At 38.3% G+C, this 20,861-nt stretch overlaps 1 protein-coding gene across 5 annotated transcripts in view; it reads left to right on the top strand.

Moving 5' to 3' along the window:
• MRE11 (MRE11 homolog, double strand break repair nuclease) overlaps positions 1-20,861 on the top strand; it is an 81,664-nt gene that overhangs the window by 19,688 nt on the left and 41,115 nt on the right. For all 5 annotated transcript variants that reach the window (XM_082684110.1, XM_082684111.1, XM_082684114.1 and 2 more), the window contains 7 exons: positions 2,317-2,431; positions 6,595-6,780; positions 7,667-7,838; positions 9,086-9,166; positions 12,836-12,962; positions 15,742-15,842; positions 17,064-17,237. In XM_082684110.1, coding sequence (XP_082540236.1) covers positions 2,317-2,431; positions 6,595-6,780; positions 7,667-7,838; positions 9,086-9,166; positions 12,836-12,962; positions 15,742-15,842; positions 17,064-17,237 — 956 coding nt within the window. The remainder of the gene's footprint in view (positions 1-2,316; positions 2,432-6,594; positions 6,781-7,666; positions 7,839-9,085; positions 9,167-12,835; positions 12,963-15,741; positions 15,843-17,063; positions 17,238-20,861) is intronic.

Below are 20,861 nucleotides of genomic sequence, written 5' to 3' on the forward strand. Positions count from 1 at the left end.
ATTTTTATTTATTTATTTGACAGACAGAGATCACAAGTAGGCAGAGATACAGGCAGAGAGTGAGGAGGAAGCTGGCTCCCTGCTGAGCCGAGAGCCCAATGTGGTACTCAATCCCAGGACCCTGGGATCATGACCTGAGGCGAAGGCAGAGGCTTTAACCCACTGAGCCACCCAGGCGCCCCCTTCATTGTATGTTTTTAAAAGAATAATTACAATGGGGGTTTATTTAAATTCTTACCCTAGGGAGTCTACAGTCTTATGTAGACTTTGTCCAGTTTTCATAATTTCTAGAAAGTAGAAAAATACCATGGTTATCTATATTTTAGAGATAAGGAAAATGAGATCAAAGTCTGATTTCCTAAGTGGTAGAGCAAGGAGTGAAATACACGTTTTAAAATGATGCTAAGAGAGGGTGGCGGAGTTATGGACATTTAGGAGAGTATGTGATATGGTGAGTGCTGTGAAGTGTGTAAACCTGTACCCCTGGGGCTAATAATACATTATATGTTTATAAAAAAATTTAAAAATTAAAAAAAAATGATGCTAACTGGTATTTTAATCACTGCAGTGCTAGGGATTGTATCTGCAGAAAATGGGTGATACTCCCACATTCAGACTGAGACGGATCCCATTATGCCTTAGGACCACCTGTTGCATTGCTCAGGTCATCCATTTTTTCCCAAACTCTCATTTCATCCTGTTCTGTTTTCCTTAACTGGACTCTGTCCCCACGCCACTTTCTCACCCTAGCCCTTCTCTCTACAGTTAATGAAGTCCCTCATATCATGTTTCTTCTCTGCATGGTATCTCTACTTCCCAACCTGCAGGGAAACTGGTCCCTAAGGTTCTGTGTCTCCCATGCTTCTCTGCCTCTCTCAGGTTTCTTACAGAGTTTAGGGCAGGAGCAGTGGGGAATGGGTGGGCTGGGAATTCCCCTTCTCCCTGCTTGCCATGTCCTTTACTGTCTGCAAACATCTTGCCCCCTTAAGGCTAATTGGCTAACCTGCCCTGCGCTTCCTTCTCAAATTTTTCACCTACCTATCTTTAAGTTTTATCAGCATTCTCAAGACTTTAACACCTAAGTAGATAACCTAATGCCCTGGACTTTGTATGCCTTGACTTTTTTGTTTCCAGTTTATATGTTCTGTATTCCAGTATCCATTTCATTGGTCACACTCTAGAAATTTCTTTTAAAGAAGTTAGATATTTTCAGGTTCTTAGCTTCTGTGTTATTGGCTTTTTCCCCCCAAGGCCTTCCCTAATGAGTGCACAAAGTAGCAACTGTCCCCTCACTGATATTTGCCCTCTTAGTATCCTTTTTCCCTTTTATAATATTTAAAAGTGTAATTTGTTTGTTTAGTTGTTTTTGTTGGCCTTCTCCACTAGTCTAAGGTGATCCTTTGGGGTATAGGAAGAATTATTTAAAAGTCATTATGTTATTAAAAAGCAGAGTATCTTTATTTAAAAACAGAATATAAGAATATTATTTGGGGGGCACCTGGGTGGCTCAGTGGGTTAAAGCCTCTGCCTTCGGTCAGGTCATGATCTCAAGGTCCTGGGATCGAGCCCCACATCAGGCTTTCTGCTCAGCAGGGAGCCTACTTCCTCTTCTCTCTCTTCTCTCTATCTGCCTACCTCTCTGCCCTTTTGTGATATTGGTCAAATAAATAAATAAAATCTTGAAAAAAAAATTTTTTTAAAGTACATTTATTTTTTTACCTCGTCCTTTTTAACGTATCTGTTACAATGTGTATACTAGAGGGAAAGTATGTATAATAAAGGGGTAGTGAAAAACAACATTATTGGAAATTTTAATAAGAATTTAAGAAAACTTGGGGCACCTGGGTGGCTCAGTGGGTTAAGGCCTCTGCTTTCAGCTCAGGTCATGATCTCTGGGTCTTGGGATTGAGCCCCACATTGTGCTTTCTTAGTGGGGAGCCTGCTTCCTCCTCTTTCTCTGCCTGCCTCTCTGCCTACTTGTGATCTCTGTCAAATAAATAAAATCTTAAAAAAAAAAAAAGAATTTAAGAAAACTTCAAATAGAAATAGTTTTCATAGAAAATTTCAGATTTTCATTCCATGTTTTCCAGATTTTGAAGGTATGTATGCCTGACTTGGAAAACATTTTTAAAATGCAAGTATCTTCTCAACAGCTGTCATGCAAGAACCCAGAACCTACTCGTGTGTAAATGATTCCAGATTTCAAATATATCTCTGATAAGAAAATGAAATACTTAGAGAAGCACATAAGGTAGAAGCAAAACATTCATTTTTCAACCAAGTAAAAAACCAGTTTTAAAATAATGTCTGTTTCAGGGTCCATTCCAGATGAAAGACTCTATCGAATGTTTGTCAATAAAAAAGTAACAATGTTGAGACCAAAAGAAGATGAAAACTCTTGGTTTAACTTATTTGTGATTCATCAGAACAGGTGAAAGTATTCGTGTTTTTGTTTTTTGTTTTTTAATTTTTGAGTCCAGTATTGAGATTCCTCAAATCTCTATTTCCAGGCTTTCGTGTTTCTGTAAAATGTTCCTTATTCTTTGAAAGTTGACAGTGTAGGATCATGCAAAACTTCCATGTGCTTTGTGTGACTGCATTTTGAAATTGTTTCCAATACATTCTTATCTGTAAAGAATGTTTATGACATATGAATAAGGTGCAGGAATAACTATAAAATTGGATACTTTTGAATTCAGCAGAGAAGTAGAGCATTCACAATGTGTTATCCCATGCGCTTCCCTAACGCCTTCTTTCTGCTTACCCCAGAGGGAAGCACTGTTTTTAATTTCTGTTTAATTAGTCTGTTGCTTTTCTTTATTGTTTAATCACATAATTATCTGTCAAGAGTATTTTATTTAGTTTTGATACAACTGGAACAACTGGAACCCTTCTGTGTATTTTGTGTAGCTGGCTTACTATGTTACACATTACATTACTAAGATTTATACATTCTGATGCTTAAAAGCATAATTAATTTCCACTGATCTGTACAGTTACAGTTTTTCTTGTGTTGGTAAATGTTTTATATTATTTCCAGATTCTTGCTTTTTTCAGCCTTTTTGTTATGAATACTCTTACATGCATCTCCTGGTACATATAGGCAGGTATTTTTCTAGAATACATTAGATATAGCTAGAGCGGTTGTCTTTTGTTAGTATTTTGAAGATGTTCGATCTGTTGTTAGGGTTCAGGATCGACTGAAAGGAAGGAAGACTTGATGCAAGATGTACCGTGATAACTGTACTTAAAGTGTGAAATGATGGCAGTGAAAGTGATGTGGAAAGGACAGACCTGAGAGATACCTGATTTGGGATTTGGGCCTGATTATATTTATTACTTATTGAACAGACACTTACTGAATATAAAATACTGGTACTTAAACCCACTAAGCACTCAGTGAAAGGCAGCCTTCTGTTTTATATATTCTCTCAAACAGTGAGTTTTGAAGGAGGAGCAGGCCAGAGTTTTAATAAGTGCAGTCTCCCTATAATTTTGCACCACTGGGAGTTTGTTCTTTCTCTTGCTTCGGGCTTCCCAATTCTGCTACCCTTTCTGCTTTCCCAAAGTAGGGAAAAGTCAGAAGGAAAAATCGTAAGTGATTCCAGGAACTTGAGTCAGAATGAGAGGTGGAATGGCAGCATCAGGAATGGGAATGGGTGAGATGATGACAATGGCTAGTTGCTGGTGATGTTAACACTCATAGTTTGATGAAGGTGGTGTATGCTAAGTTGCACCAGGGTCAAGGTCCCATTTTCCCATTTTGTAATTAATATTTTGGGAAATATTTGGTGGGGGATCTCATTTCCAGCAATGAACACTATGGTATTGCAGTTGTTATTTTTTTTATTTCCCCTCATTCTTTCTGCATTTATTAATTGAAATTCTTCTATAAGGAAGATTTGTCCCTTCTCTCTCATTTATTTATTCATTTATTTATGTTGGTATGGACTTAAGGATATTTATTTTATCCTTTGAGTTATAATCCAAAACTATCAGGGTTTTTTTTTTAGTTGTTGTTGCTCAAATTATTCCAGTTTTGACCACTGAGAGTTCTTTTATTTTAGCTTCTTTGTCCTCTCAGCATGCCCTCTTCCATTTTATTTATTTTTGATCATGTCCTTCACTTTTCTGGTACCACAAGGTGCACCAGACACATACTGTATTTTTGGCTCTAGTCCTGGAATCAACCACTTTGCCAAGGATCCCTGATTGTCTTTATTGGAGAACAGTGTTTAGAGACCCAGGTGTGCTTGTTGCTGCTGGGACTCTCTTAGCCCTCAGTGATCAGAGTGAAAGGGATATGTGTATATATATCCTAACCCATGTATATACATCTGTAGCTATTAAAAACACACACACAAGCAAGAGTTTGTACTTACTGTAATCCAGCCCTATCAGGTTCATTTTTGTCTTCTCCCTTTTCTTATTTGGGAGTTCTTTCTCTAACAGTTAGAAACTTGGATCATAATATCTGTAATATATTTAATTTTTTCAGTCTTGGTTGACATATATAAGGTAATTTCAAAATTGCTGACCTCTACCCATGAGAAACAAATTTGTCAATGAGTGTATAGTGTTTATGTAAGTTATTTTAGTTAGCCTTACTATATGTAGTCAAAAAACCACTTGTGTTTTGACCACGAAAGGCCAGCTCCTTTTCCCCCAGCCCCTTCAACGTGATTATGCAGTTCTTCTGTAACACTGTTGGACTCATTTGTCACCCTCTGCATTCTTACGTACTTTTTTATTGCTTCAATGGACTTACGAAAAACAGGGTTTGTCCTAGTGAGTGGCTTCTCATGAGCCTTTTACATTTTGCTTTATTTCCCGGTTTCTTTCTGTGGCTGAAAAAGAAAGTAGACTCCAAAGCAGAAGAGGACCTTGTCATACAAAATACTTCCATCAGAATGTTTTGGTCAACTTTTTGTTTGATTGGTTTGGTTTGGTTTGGTTTGGTCAACTTTTAAGTCACAAATCAGAGTTAGTCCACCAGTATAATGTTCCCTCTTCTGTGAAGGAGTCAGTGTTCTGTGAAAGCACAGTTACATCATATAGTATTCGAGTTATCTGTTTCTTCAGGAACTGTGATTATGTCATGCCCTAGATAAGTGTTTTTTTATTATTTTTTTAAGATTTTATTTGTTTATTTGACAGAGATCACAGTAGACAGAGAGGCAGGCAGAGAGAGAGAGAGAGGGAAGCAGGCTCCCCGCTGAGCAGAGAGCCCGATGCGGGACTCGATCCTAGGACCCTGAGATCATGGCCCGAGCCGAAGGCAGTGGCTTAACCCACTGACCACCCAGGTGCCCCGATAAGTGTTTTTTTTTTAATATAAAAACATCCTTAGCTACAGGAGCCTGCAGCTTGTCTGATCACTTTCAGCTCTTCCTTGCATTCCTTCTGCTCTGCCATGCTCCTCTCCTTGCAGTCCTTGAACTCGCTGAATACATTCCTACTTCACCACCTCTGCCACCCATCTGTTCTAGGACTCTGCCGAGGACTTAGCCCTCTTTCTAGAACTTTCTTCCCTTGTATGCTCAATCCCTCAACCGCAATCCCTTGTTGCAGTTCTCTGCTCATGTGTCACCTGACAGAGCAGCCTATCCTAACTACCATAGTAGCTTAGTAGCATTCCCATTCTGTGTCACTTCTCCCTCTATCTCTCTTTACAGCACCCACCACCACCTGACAGGGTAATGCACACACATGTACATATTGTATTACTGCATGTTCCCACACTAGCAAGGACTTTGTTCCGTGCTATGTCTTTGGTATCTAGAAGAGGCCTGGGACACCTGGCATAGAGTGGACCCACAGGAAATATTTGTTGAGTGAATGAATGTTGATTTGCCTTAAGTGAATGCTAGGTTGAGGTATTTGGACCCTTACTAAATTCCCAGTTATAAAGTCAGTGTTAGGGAAAACTTCTTGCCTTTCCTCACTTTGGGTTTTCACGTATCTTTTAATAATAGCAGCTGATCTAGGTATAACACCAGAGTTTGCAAATCTTCACAAAATATTTTATTTAATATTGAAAACTCATCTCTCAAGTAAGACTGAAATTCTTACTCCCATTCTTCTCAGTAATCATGTTAAAAAATGGCTGGGCATGTTTAGAGATTTTTTTTTTATTCTACAAAGTTTAGACTTCACTCACTTTCATTTTCTGCCTCTATGAATAATCAAATCAATTTCTCTGTTTCCACTATTGATAGAGCTCATGCTGCTGCTTTTCTGATTTCACTTCCAGCTCTTCCCTGCATTCGTTCTGCTCAGCCACACTAGATGAAATTCATGCTTTTCTGACTTGCCCTCTGTAAAGCCTTTTGCAATTTGCCTCTCAGTGTGGAACTGACCAGTTTCTCTTTTGTGGCTCCTACCTATCTGTGTCCTGCAAATTTGTAAACCTGTTGAGGGCAGGAATTAGGTATTATCTTTGCACCCCTAATCCCTTGAATAGTTTCTGGCACAAATAAGAGTTGTAATAAGGCTTTAATGGATGGAGAAAGAAAGATCTGTATATCTTTTCTTAAAATGAAGTGTTCCTATAGCTTTGGATGTTTATATTTATTTTTTAAAATCTTTGTATAGGAGTAAACACGGAAATACTAACTTCATTCCAGAGCAATTTTTGGATGACTTCATTGATCTTGTTATCTGGGGCCATGAACATGAGTGTAAAATAGCTCCAACCAAAAATGAACAGCAACTCTTTTATGTATCACAACCTGGAAGTTCAGTGGTTACTTCTCTTTCCCCAGGAGAAACTGTAAAGAAGTAAGTAATTATTATATTTGGCAAATCAATTAGAATAAACAAATCTCTTGCTATAATCACCCTACAGGTTCAAAGTACTGATGGTTTTTTATATGATAGATTTCTTTAGGAAGATTATTTGATGTAGTCTTACTAGTTTCCCAGATCTTAAGCCATTTCAAAAGAGAGTATCCCAATAGTGTTAATTATTTTGCTGCTTATTAGGCATATTCAGGGCTAACACTTTTACTAATTGAATTTCAATTTAGAATGCTGTGGATGATGATTACCAATTTCTCAAAGTCCATTTATAAACAAATTCACTGTATGCCATTTAATTGAGATTTTTCTGGTTATAAATGCAACGTTACAGTATATCTCGTTTATTTTAATTCTTTAGGGGAATTATATGATAAAGTAGTTAACAGTGAATAAGCCCAATTTGTATAATGGATTTTACCTTTTGAATCCACTCAGATTTTAATTGTTATGATGATAATAACCGGTTTAAAGAATATGGTAATAGGATGTAAATTTGGCTTTTTTTCTTCAGAGTTCTGCTAATTGATTTTATGTGTGTATGTACATATATACTCACACATAATCCATATATGTGGCATAATCTGTCTGTTGTCATGGTCTGGTAATGTCGTGTCCTACCTACTGTCGTCTTTCCTCACTAGAGTGTATATTTGTTCAGGCAGGGAGGTATGAGTGGATTTTATTCTGTGGATGAATGTTAACATTTTTTTTCTGATGATACAGTGTTAGGTTGCTAAAAGATTTTTTTTAAGACTATGCTTTTATGGAGAAATATTCTGTAGGAACTTAGAGATACAGTAGTTTTGGTGTGTACATTTTCCTGAGAAAATTTACAGTCTGACTCCTTTCATTTCCCTCGTTTCAGACATGTCGGTTTGCTGCGAGTAAAAGGAAGAAAGATGAATATGCAGAAAATTCCTCTTCACACAGTGCGGCAGTTTTTCATGGAGGATATTGTTCTGGCTGATCATCCAGACATTTTTAACCCAGATAATCCTAAAGTAACTCAGACTGTACAGAGCTTCTGCTTGGAGAAGGTAATCCTCTAGATAAAGGTCGATGAGATCTGCGTTAGCTGAGAGGTGATTTACATTGAATTAAATACTTCCTTAGAGTAGAAGTCTTTGTCCTTGTTCCAGTCTCATGAAGCCCACAAGGAAGCACTGTTGTTCCATAAATGAGTTCAGTTGTATCAAAGACCTTTTTTCTAGTCTTGGAGATGGAAGAACATTAAACATAGAAGAAACTTTAAGCCCCCTCCCAGTTCCAGTCCTCTTCCTCAAAAATCTACACATAATCTTTTCTTTGTTTTTATTCTGATTTGGTAATTTTTTCATTTTATTTCTGAAAGCAAGCAGTGGCTTTTGTTGGTGAATGGGAAGATACAGTGGAGGATGAGGAAAGCCTTAGCATTTCTAATAATCTCTGTTAAGCATCCTTTTCACCCTGAATGCTGCCTCCAGTGAGATCTTCAAATGTGCCTGTTATGTGCCTTATAGCTTTGGCATAGGTACCATACCTCACCTTCCATGCAGGTTTCCCCCTCCCCAACCTCCGAGAGATTCTAGAGCTGCTGCTTATGTTGTGCGAATGCACTTAATAGTATGTAAATGGACAGCTTAATACCATTAATTGCTGACAGTCACTGTAATTCTTGCAGTTATCACTGATATTCGTCAATTGTGTATATATCCTGGGCACTGTTGACAGCATTTTGCATTTAATCCAATCAACAATGCTGTCGGTAGGTAGTGTCCAAATTTTATGGAAAGAAGAACTGAACCTGAGATGAAATCACTTACCCAGTGTCACAGCCTTCCCAGGGCATGTAACTCACATAGCTGAGTATTCTGGTTTCAAGAGGATTAGACCCAAAAACCCACATTAAGACTGCGGTTTCTGTGTCTATTTCTGTGTTTAGCCCCCTGTAGGTAGCTGTCTGAAGCTTCACCCTGAGGAGGGTATGTCCACAGGGTTGCACCCAGACTCAACAATGTCCTTAGAGCTGAGAGAGCCTGTTTTCTGAGTTGTTGCAAATCAACTCCTAGGGGTTCTGTTGGACTGAGGTCCTATATGTGTCCTTGGGAGGTAGAAAATGGCTTGGTTGGTCAGGCCTATGTCAGGTCTCTTAGCCTTGACACAACTGACCTTTTAGCCCAGGTAGTACCTTGTTGTGGGAGGTTGCATTGTAGGAGTTTAATCCTACAATGACCTCTCTGACCTCTAACCCCCTAGATGCCAGTAGTATCCTTCCCCCAAGTCATGACAATATTTTTATTTTGAGATTAAAGAAATGCTTGAAAACGCTGAGCGAGAACGTCTGGGAAATCCTGGACAGCCAGAGAAGCCTATTATCCGACTGCGAGTAAGTTCTGTGTAGAGAAATTAAACTTGATTGATTTTCAGAGGACGGTACGTACATGGTTTCCATACATTTTTTTGTTTTATAAGTTAGTAAGGAAAGTAAATACATTAATAAGAGCAATCACCATCTGGCACCATAAATAATAAAGCTGTCAGGATTTGAGTTAATCGTAGTTTGATTCTGATAAGTTTAATTTTTTTTTTCTTTTTTTTTCATTTTCTGAATAGTCTGTTGTTCTGCTTAATAAGTTGGCAGGATCTGACTCCATCTTTTACTACCTCTTCCTTCACTCCCTATCGCGTCCTGCAGTTGTCCTCTCACACGCTCTCCTCCTTCATGTCTGCTTGGTCAGGCCCCCCTAATGAGATGGCACCCCCACATCTTCTCACCGGCACTCCTGATTTCACTTACCCTCCCTTTCTTTGTTCTCCACAACGTTTCCTCATAACCTACTATATGCAATGTATTTATTTTGGTTATTGTGTGTCCTCAACTACAAAACAGTGAGCTCCGTGAGAGCCTGGAACTTTGTGAATGTTGTTGACTAATGTACCCAGAGATCTCAGAACAGTTCTGGCATATAGCAAGTGCTTGAGAAATATGTTGAATTAAGTATTTGAGAATATTAAAAAATTTAAAGAAATTGAAGCACTTCCTTTGCCTGTAAACCTACTTACTCGTTTCCATCATCATATAAAAAAAGTAACAGACCTCTTTTTCCCCTCCCCTCATGCCTTTCCCTTCAACTAATTCTGCCCTTGTTTTTTTCTTCCAAACTCAAAATACATAGTCCTTAATTGCTCATTTAACATTCTGTTCCTCAATCCACTATAACCAAGGCTCTGACAACCATCCTCTCAGGTGGAAAAGATGGCATTCAGTTGTCAAAGGCAGTAGCTTGTTTTCATCTGGCTGAATCAGTCTTTGGCATTCTTTTCTTCCAGTTACATTTGACTGAACCTCTCTCTTAGCCTTCTTTTCAGCCTAGGCATATGACTTTAAGGACCACCTATAGAGTGATGATGCCCACATCTTTACCTCCAGCTTAGACCTCCTTGTTGAGGTCCAAGAGCCCCCTCCCCCTGCCCCACAACCACCAAGCCTGATACTTAAGAAGTAATCAAAGCAGCAGCACTGACATCACCTGAGAAACACCATTCTTTCTTTCTCTCTTTCTTTTTCTTTCTTTCTTTCTTTCCTTCCTTCTAAGAGTTACTGCTTTATTTATGTATTTATTTACTTACTTATAGAGAGGGGAGGGAGAGAAAGAAGCAGAGGGCAGGGGGCAAGGGAGAATCCCAGGCAGACTCCATGTCTACAGGCAGCCAGAGGTGGGATTGGATCTCAGATCCTGAGATCATGACCTGAGCCAAAATCCCAAGTCAGAGCCCAACTGACTGAGCCACCCAGGTGCCCCTCCTGTGGGAAATTTTTTTAAATGCAGAATCTCAGGCGCTACATCACACCCGCTGAACTGCGTTTTAGTAAGATCCCTAAGAGAGTGTATGCATGTTAAAATTTGAGATACTCTGGGATATATAGTGTGAAGATAAAGAGTACAGTCTAGAGCCTGAATGCCTGGGTTGCTATATGACCTCGAGCAGTTGGATCTTTTGTCCCTTGGTTTATACCTCATACAGTTAGAGGATCAAAGTGAATTAAATATCACCTGTTGTACAGTAAGTAATCTGGTCCTTTCTGTACCCATTGCCATTGCTGAAGTTGAACCTTGATTTCTCTTGTCTGGCCTATAAATGCAGCTTCTTTCCTGACTCTGCCTTTAGTTTCTCCCTTCCCCCACCCCAGCCTATTCACACTAATGCCAAAGTCATCTTGGTAAAACATAATCTTACATGTCTTTCATGCTAAAAATTACTTAATGATCCCCTCATGCTAATAGGAACAAGTAAGTCTTGCATGGCATTCAAGGGTTTCATTACCTGGTCAAAACTGACCTACTTTTTCTTCCAGAGCCTTCTAAGTTCCAGCTATATTAGGCTAAAAGTTACTGCTCCCTGGGTCCAGTGGAGTTTATTCTACTCTTCCATACCTTCACTCATGTTGATCCTGCTGTGTGCAATGTGCTTCTCTCCTTCCATAGCACTTCCTTCAGTATCCATTTAAAGCTTTCCCCTTTTCCAAGAACCTGTCTGGATCCCTTCAGGATCAGCACTTCCACCTTTGTGCCCTCGATCTGCTTTGTATGTACTTGTTAAGCACCAACCTCATTCTGCTTGTACTTAGTTATTTATATGTTTGTCCTCTCAGTCAGCCTGTGAATTTCTTGACAAGCAAGATTAAACTTTTTTATAGCTATATCCCTTAGCAGAGTGCCCAGCACATTGTGGACTCCTCAGTAAAATTTGCTTAGTGAATGAGTTTTTGGACTCTTAGGAGAAGAAAATTACAATCAACCTAAGCTGGAGTACCACTGATAAAATGTATGAAGAGTTTGGGGGAGACCCAGTAGACTGAGCATTTAGCATTTTCTTTTTTATATCATGGCTGCTGGAGAGATGTAATGCGTAGTTGCTCAGAGAGAACCACGTAGTTCTCTTTATCGAGGCAGAAGATGCCATGTTTCCCATCTATGTCCGCCTTATACCATTAGAAGCCAGCACAGTTAAATAGAGAATTGGCATTCCTTTTCCTAAACATAATGAATTATTAAATCATTCATGAAATGAAAGGACAGATATTTTCATTAATATAGTCTAAGAATACATTGTATCAACTAAGGGACCCTCATTAATTTTATGATTCAGTAAACAAATACTTTCTGAGTACATTTTGTTCTGCATGCTGGGGGACACAGGGACAACAAAACAGAGTGGGTTTTGAATATATCTGTCTTAGGGGAGTGGAGGTACGAGGAGAGATATAAAAAATAAATAGCAAATAAATGAGCAAAATGCCAGCCAGTGCTAAGTGTGATGAACGGTGTAAACTGGGTGGAGGGTAAGGAGGTTTCGATAGGCGAGTGATGTGATATGATGCCTGTTCCCAGAGCCTGTTTTTAGAACAGCTAGTTTGGAGAAATTATTATATCTCTTGGGGGAAAAATGTAGTATGCATTTATCTTTGGAAAGGTCTCTATGTGGCTGTAAACTTCTTAACTTAGAAAGAGCCTGCCTGACTGTGACTTTTAAATAGATACTGTGCTTTAAGGTAATCATTTCTCAAAGCTAACAGGTTGGATTTTTTTCCTGTGTGGATTTTCCCAGCATTTCTTTTTTACCCCTAAGTTAGTGAAAGTATACCCCTAAGATGATAGATTAATGAATTAATGCATGTAGGGCTGGCATTTTACTTAAGTGGAGAATTTTCTTTCTGTTTTAAAAGTTTAAACATTTATGTTTAGAAATTTCACCTCCTTTCTAGGTGGTACTCCCGGTGCCTAGGCTCTTAGTGTTATCATAGGGAAATGTTATCCTTCATACCTTGTGGGAATACTTGCTGTACTTCAGGTCTGTCAAGCAAAATGTCTTGTGTAAATTCACAAACCTTTGAAGCTTTGTTTTCTCAGTAGAATAAAATATATTAACACCATCATGATCTTTAACATGAATTATGGAACATCTATTAACTTTAAAGTATTGAGCATAAATGTAAATAATGAAATTGGTAAACTGTTGTATCTGGCCTTCATAGCTTGTTTTGTATTTCCAGGTGGACTATAGTGGAGGTTTTGAGCCTTTCAGTGTTCTTCGCTTTAGCCAGAAATTTGTGGATCGGGTAGCTAATCCAAAAGATGTTATCCATTTTTTTAGGCGTAGAGAGCAAAAGGAAAACACAGGTAAGCTAGTTATTTTCACAAATTAAAAAACGCTTTTTGCAGGGTTTACAAAATTCAGTCTTAAGTAAAAGAAGTAGAAAATAATGAAAATATTTTTATATGACTATTTCTAATATCTTAAACTGGCAGTTGGAATAATTAAATCTTTTGTCTTCTAAAAATTTGATAGCAATTGTTTCAAACCTGAAGATAACAGTAAAGAAAGGGAAGACTTTCTGTGCAGATAAAGTTTTTAGAAAGAGTTCTGCCTGCTGAGTAACAGTGCATGCACACTTTAAAAATTTATTGCTCGGGCTGCCTGGGTGGCTCAGTGGGTTAAAGCCTCTGCCTTCAGCTCAGGTCATGGTCTCAGGGTCCTGGGATCAAGCCCCACATCAGGCTCTCTGCTCAGTGGGGAGCCTGCTTCTCCCTCTCTCACTGCCTGCCTCTGCCTACTTGTGATCTCTCTGTTAAATAAATAAATAAAAATCTTTAAAGATTTATTGCTCAAAATATATATTATTGACAGTACATTATTAGTGTTCAGAGAATATACTCAAATTTTGCCTCAAGTATTTCAGCTTTTGAGTATACAAGATTTAGGAAGACTCCAGTCTTTTGGAATAAGAAGTATCTTATAGTTTAGTGTTTGTAATGATCAGATAATTAATTTCTTATTAAATTTCATAAAAATGAATTGCCCTTATTTTAAATGCATTTATAAAAATAGGCCATCCAGTGAAATAGTGCTTTTTTTGTAAGAAATATCATCTTAAAGCTATCGAGTCAGAATTTTTATAGAAAAATATGGCCCTTGTTTTATAGATAAAGCTGTTTAGGTTTTTTTATTAATAAGCTTCAATTTTCAGTGTCAAGTTGTGACCAGATTCTTTGCGTGTTAAACAACCTGAAACATTCATTCAGATACTTAAATGGAACTCAAAATACTGTTTTAGGAAAAAATCCTTATTAGGTAATTATTTTCTTATGCTGTGGGTTTCATCTAGTTATTTGTTCATAGTGGTTTACTTTAATTGTCCATCCTTATCAGTACCTTGAGATTTTATGGGTGGAGCATTCATCATAATACAGATTATAGAACTAGTACATTGTTACTTGAATTTCATACATAGTTTTATTCTAATTGTTCCTTTTTGGTTTAAACATAAATTGCTAAACAGAAACAACAAGCCTTTCACATGTTTCATTGAAAGCATTTTTTGTTACTTCAGCCAGCTCTACTTCTCAAGTACCTGTGTGATATTGTACAAATTACATAAGCTCTCTGATGTTTGATCTTGTCTGTGAAATCAGGATAATGACTGAGCCTGCCTCATAGAGTCATGGTGAGGATTAGATGATACGATATGTGTAAATAGTCTAAACATAGTGTCCAGCATCGTAAAATGTAGTGATCATACTTAGGAAGCTGTGTTAATTATACTGTCTTTGAGGTTTGTTTGTTTTTTTTGTTAACCATCTTGAGATTTGAAAAAGATTTCTGCTCACTAGCCTTCAGGCACTTTGCAAGAAGCACACTGAACGTTGTGCCTCTTTACCCTCCAGGCCACATATTTTTCCCTCTGCCTCAAGTACTTTTTTCTTTTCCCTGTGTTGCTTAGTGAGTCTTATTTATTCTGCAGTTTTAATTCAAATGATAGCTGCATCTGATACGTGCACATTATTTTCAGTCTTCTCTGAGAAGAACCAGGGTATTTCTTCTTTGTGTGTTTCTCTGTTTTTACCTCTCGGAGCATTTCCCACCTTTATTTTCATAACATGCCCTTACCAGCAGGGGTCCTGTCCTTTTTTCACTATTTGTGTTTTCATGACCAACATCTGCTAGATGGTTATTACTTGTTTTCCTGACAAAGGCTATCAGCAGAATAAGTCCTGGACCCTCTGCTTCTTGGCTTCCTACCAGTACTCTTTGGATTCTTTTTTTTTTTTTTTTTAAATTTTATTTATTTATCAGAGAGAGAGAGGGGGAGAGAGCGAGCACAGGCAGACAGAATGGCAGGCAGAGGCAGAGGGAGAAGCAGGCTCCCGGCTGAGCTAGGAGCCCGATGTGGGACTCGATCCCAAGACGCTGGGATCATGACCTGAGCCGAAGGCAGCTGCTTAACCAACTGAGCCACCCAGGCGTCCCACTCTTTGGATTCTTTACCTGCTATTTTTAAGGCAGCTCTCCTGCTTAGGAATGCAGCAAAAGTGCTGTAAGCAGACATCCCATTTGTCTCACAGAATATTAAAAAGAAACATATTTAAGGGCTGAGATTTAATTAAATGAATAATTTCTGCAGTTTCATTAAGGACATTCTTAAGTGAAACTGGCTTTCTTTGTTTTGCTTGGAGCCGTGTGGATGTGGTGGTCAGTGTTGTACGATTCCAGGCCACTGCCTTGACTTGCAATAAGGAACCCACAATTGTTTTTTTTTTATCATCAGGGCAAATGGCAACATAGCGGAACAGGTAAATAGCATCTTGGTGTCGTTACAAACGGAGTTTTGTCTCTGGACATCCCCTGAAATGGTCTCGGATATCAAGTCTAAAGATCACCCTTTGAGAATAGCTATAGGAGACACAAGACTTGCAGATAGGTAGAGAAATATACATTTTGAGGAAGACTGCAGCTGCTGGCAGTAATGTCATGTTTTTGCCTCAAAATTTACCATGTTGAGCAAGCTGATCTTAACTAAGTCTGGCCTTAACTCCTGTACTGAGCCAAACTTGCCATGAATTTGGGCACTTTCACGCTGTCTCAGAAGCTACTGTTTCTCCACGGGAATTTTTTTTCTAGGAGAAGAGATCAACTTTGGGAATCTCAATACAAAACCTTCAGAAGGAACAACCCTAAGAGTAGAAGACCTTGTCAGACAGTATTTTCAGACTGCAGAGAAGGTAATTTCTTTATTACAGCCTACATGTTGAAGAATGGCTCTCTGAGGATAATCGACTTTAATTTGGGATATGTATAATGGATACTTGCAACAAAAGGGATCTTCACAATGTGTCCATGAACTAAGTGGGAAAACAATGAATTACATTCACTTCTAGTTACTCTTCATCAGGAAGAATCAGTGCTTAATTATGATATTATTTTGGATATTATTTTTGTTGTTTGTTTTGCTTTTCCTTTTTATCTCTGCTGCATGTTTCTGAATCTAGGATTTATTTCTCTTGCGTCTAGATGTAATTTCAGAACTAAAGACAGCACAGGATGGTGAAGCTACTTGCATTGTCAAGAGTTTATGCACCTTTAAAATCTGTTTCTATTAATTGCCTCTTGCTGCTGAAACAAATTTCCTTCCACAAACGTAATTATTGAAAATAAAACACATTTATTATCTTACAGTTCTGTAGGTCGGAAATTTGACACCAGTCTCACTGGCCTAAAATCCAAGTTTCAGCAAGGTTGTGTTCCTTTCTGGAGACTCGAGGGACAAATCCACTACCTGTCTTTTCTAGTTTCTAGAGGTGTCCATGTTTCTTGGCCGACAGCCTCTTCCTTTCACCTCCAAAGCGAGCAATGTTACATTTCTCTGGCCATTTTCCCCCAGTCATATCTCCCTCTAACTTCCTCCTTCAGCCTCCCTTTTCCACTTTTAAGGATGCTCGTGATTATGCTGGGTCCACCTGCCTAGTCCCTGGTAATCTGCTGATTGTACAGCCAGCTGATTAGCAACCTTAATTCCATCTGTTACCAACCATAGTTTTCCTTTGCTGTGTGACATATTCACAGCCCAGACATTAGGATGTGGATGTCTTTAAGGGGCCGTTACTCCTCCTACTACACTGATTGAGCTAATCTCTTAATCATCAGCTACCGTTTCAGGACTCTACATCCCAACCACTCAGGCCTCTGCTTTCCCACCTGTCTTATTAAACACTACTCTCGTTTCTTATTTGTACTTAGCTTTTTCTGGCCCATAAAATTTATTAGTAGGCTTACTTATTGTCCATTGTTTTGTTTGTTGATTTGTTTTCCTTTCAGCAGCTAGATAACTTCTTCATCTTTTTCCCCTGGTAACATTATACTCTAATTTTCCTAGCTTGTATAGAATTATTTGATAGGGAATAGATACTGATTTCTGCATCCATTGATTTGTACCTCTTTTACAGAATGTGCAGCTCTCACTTCTAACAGAAAGGGGAATGGGTGAAGCAGTACAGGAATTTGTGGACAAGGAAGAAAAAGATGCCATAGAGGAATTAGTGAAATACCAGTTGGAAAAAACACAACGATTTCTTAAAGAGCGTCATATTGATGCCCTGGAAGATAAAATCGATGAAGAGGTAACAATTTGGGGTGGAAAAATCTAATTAGACACTCTCTCGTTAAGAGTAGCCCTGACTTTTCTTTCTATTAAACCACCATTTAGCCTCTTTGATTTGTTTCGTTTCCTTGTCTATAAAACTGAGCTTGTGAAATGAGTATTAAAGTGGGAAAGGTCTAGAACAGAATCATGGTTGAAATCCATTAAATGTTAGGTTTGTTCTCCATAGATAGTGACTTCTCCTGAAGATCATGAAAATGCTTTAAAATAAACTTTACAGGTTCAGGATGAAAACTTCTGTTCTTTTCAATTTTTTAGTAAGTTTTGTTTGAGATTTGGTATTTCATCTAGAAATTCAGATTCATGTCTGAGCATAAAAGTAGTGGAAAGATCAGAGGAGAAGCTCTTTAACTTTAACTTTCTTTAACTGCACAGAAATTGTAAATGCTTGCATGTCACATTATCAAAAAACAAAATGTATTATCATGGGAAAAATACTTGTATGTGGGCAGAAGAAAGGTTGATAGTCACAATATTAAAGTACCTTCGTAAATGTTAAGAAAAGTAGTAAACATTTCAGTAGAAACAATGAACAAAGACATGAATAAGTGGTTCACAAAAGAAATAAAAGTGGTAATAAGCATGTGAAAATGATATTCAAAGGAACCGAGATGTACTTTTTATTTGTCAGAGTGACAGCAGTTTGAGAAAAGTATTTAGTATGCTGCTGGTGGGAGTATCAAATTTGAGTTGCTGCATTGAAAGGCAGTTTGTCAGGGCATATCAAAAGGCTTAAGATTTGTTGTTTAACTCAGCCCTTTCCCAAGACAACAGTGAGGTAGAAATTTGTGTATGCAGTAACTTATCTAAGTGTGGTCTGCAGTGGGAAAATTTGAAAATTTTTGATGAAGTAAATGTGGGTACATAAATACTAGATGCTATGCAGCCATTAAAAATTACACTTTTGGGGACGCCTGAGTGGCTCAGTTGGTTAAGCGGCTGCCTTCGGCTTGGGTCATGATCCCAGGATCCTGGGATCGAGTCCCACATCGGGCTCCTTGCTCAGTGGGGAGCCTGCTTCTCCCTCTGCCTCTGCCCGCCTCTCTGTCTGCCTGTGCTCACTCTCTCTGACAAATAAATAAAATCTTAAAAAAAAAAAAAATTACACTTTTGAAGAAACATAGATTTAAAACTATATACGCTATGATTCCAGTGATTTTTATTTTAATATGCAAGTATGTGTGTATGTGTGAGGAATGAAAGAAAATATTCCAAACATTATCATTGGTTATATTCAGGTAATGAGAGTATAGGGGATCATTTTCTGTATCCTCTGGATTCAGAATGAAACATTATTTTTGAAACTTATTCCCTTTGACTTTGATTTTAGTGCTTTTAATTAGTCAACGTGGTTCTCTTAAAGCCTCGAGATGTTGTGCAACTAATAATATTCCATGCCAAGTATCCTGGGTATATGGGGTTCATAAATTTTTGGCAGGGATGCATTTCTCCACCAAATACAGATATAAAATATGACATCCCACTCAAATGTAAATAAAAAACTATGGAACTCCTAGGAGATAACATAGGAGAAAATCTAGATGACCTTACGTGGCAGTGACTTTTTAGATGCAACACCAAAGGTATGGTTTTTCAAAGAAGGAATTGATAAGCTGGAATTTATCAAAATGAGAAACTGCTCGGTGAAAGACAATGTCAGAAGAATGAGAAGACAAGCAACAGACTTGAAGGAAAAATATTTATAAAAGACACATCTGGTAGAGGACTGTTACCCAAAAAATATAACGAACTCTTAAAACTCAGCAATAAGAGGCATTTGGGTGGCTCTGTTGGTTTGTGTCCAATGCTTGGTTTCCACTTAAACCCTGTGTCAGGCTCCATGCTCAGTGCACAGTTGGCTTGTCCTTCTCCCTCTCCTCCTTCCTTTATCTCTCTCAAATAAAAAAAAACTTTTAAAACAAAACAAAACGAAATTCAGCGATAAGAAAACAGGCAACCTGATGTAAAAACATTCTAAACACCTCAACAGACATCTCACCAAAGATGTACAAATGGCAAGTAAGCATATGAAAACACGCTCTATATCATATCTCATCAGCAGATTAACAGTGGAATATACCACTATGAACCTATTAGAATGGCCAAAATCTAGAACACCGACAACACCAAATGCTGGTGAGGATGTGGACAGCAGGAACACTCATCATTGCTGGTGGAAATGCAGAATGGTACAGTCACTTCGGAAGACAGTTTGGCAGCTTTCTAAACAACTTAATGTATTCTTACCATATGATCCAGCAGTCGTGCTACTTGGTATCTCCCTAAAGATGTTGAAAGCTTATATTCACATAAAAACCTGCACACAGGTATATATAGCAACTTTATTCATAATTGCTAAAACTTGAAAGCAACCAAGATGTCCTTCAGTAGGTGATTGGGTAAGTAAATTGTGAAACACCCAGTCAAGGGAACATTATTTAGGCCAAAAAGAAAGGAACTGTCAATCCATGGAGTCACGGAGGAAGCTTAAATGCATTTTACTAAGTGGAAAAAGCCAGTCTGCAGAGGATTGTATGATTTCAACCATACAACATCATCAAGTATACAGTCATACAAACTACAGGATTTCATCTATATGACATTCTGAAAAATCAAGCCAAACTGTAGAGACAAGAAGATCAGAGGTCGCAGGGTTGAGTGAGGAGCAAGGGAAGGGATGAGTAGGTGCGCAGAAGAGTTTTAGGGCAGTGAAACTGCTCCGTAAGATAATCTAATTTAGGTGGATACAGGTTATTCTTTTTCCAGACTAATAGCACACCAAGAGTGAACCAGAATGTAAACTAGATTTTGGGGGAGCTTGTCTGGCCCCATCGGTGGAGTATGCAACTCTTGATCTTGGGGTTGTAAGTTTGAACCCCATGCTGGGTGTAGAGATGACTTAAAAATAAAATCTTAAAGCAACAACAACAAACGTTGGACTTTGGATGGTTATGATGATGTGGCAGTGTAGGTTCATCAGTTATAACAAATAAGCCAATTCTGGTGGAGGGAGGTTGATAATAGGGGAATCTATGTATGTGTGGCACTGGGGGGCTGTATGGGAAATCTCAGTACCTCCTTAGTTTTTTGTGAACCTAAAATTCTTAAAAAACAAAACCAAACAAAAAACCCCACAGACAAACACAAAAGCAAGTAACTTGAGCGTGCTTATCTGGAGAGCTATCACGACTCCTGAGAGGGTCCGGGAGGGATGGGGGGTTGTAGCTAAGAGCGTGGACTCTGGACCAAATTTCCTGTGTCCAAAATCAAAACTCTTACTACCCATGTAATTATTAGTGAGCGTTTTAGCCTCTCTACCTCTGTTTCCTCATCTATAAAATGGGGATAAGAATAATAAAAAAATTCCTTCAAGATTGTTGTGAGGCTCCAAAGAACACATGTAAAGTCCCAGGACACTACCAGCACATGGTATCTACTTGATGTTTTCACTCTGACTCCTTTCTGTGAGTGACTTAGCACTTTTGGTATGCTATTTACTGCCTAGAGCACAATTAACATACTATGCCACTTTTAAAAATAATTTTTATCCCCTCTACCAAGTCCTAACAAATATACAGTCATT

Source organism: Mustela nivalis (genome assembly GCF_964662115.1).
Source record: "Mustela nivalis genome assembly, chromosome: 9".
Classification (NCBI taxonomy): Eukaryota; Metazoa; Chordata; class Mammalia; order Carnivora; family Mustelidae; genus Mustela; species Mustela nivalis.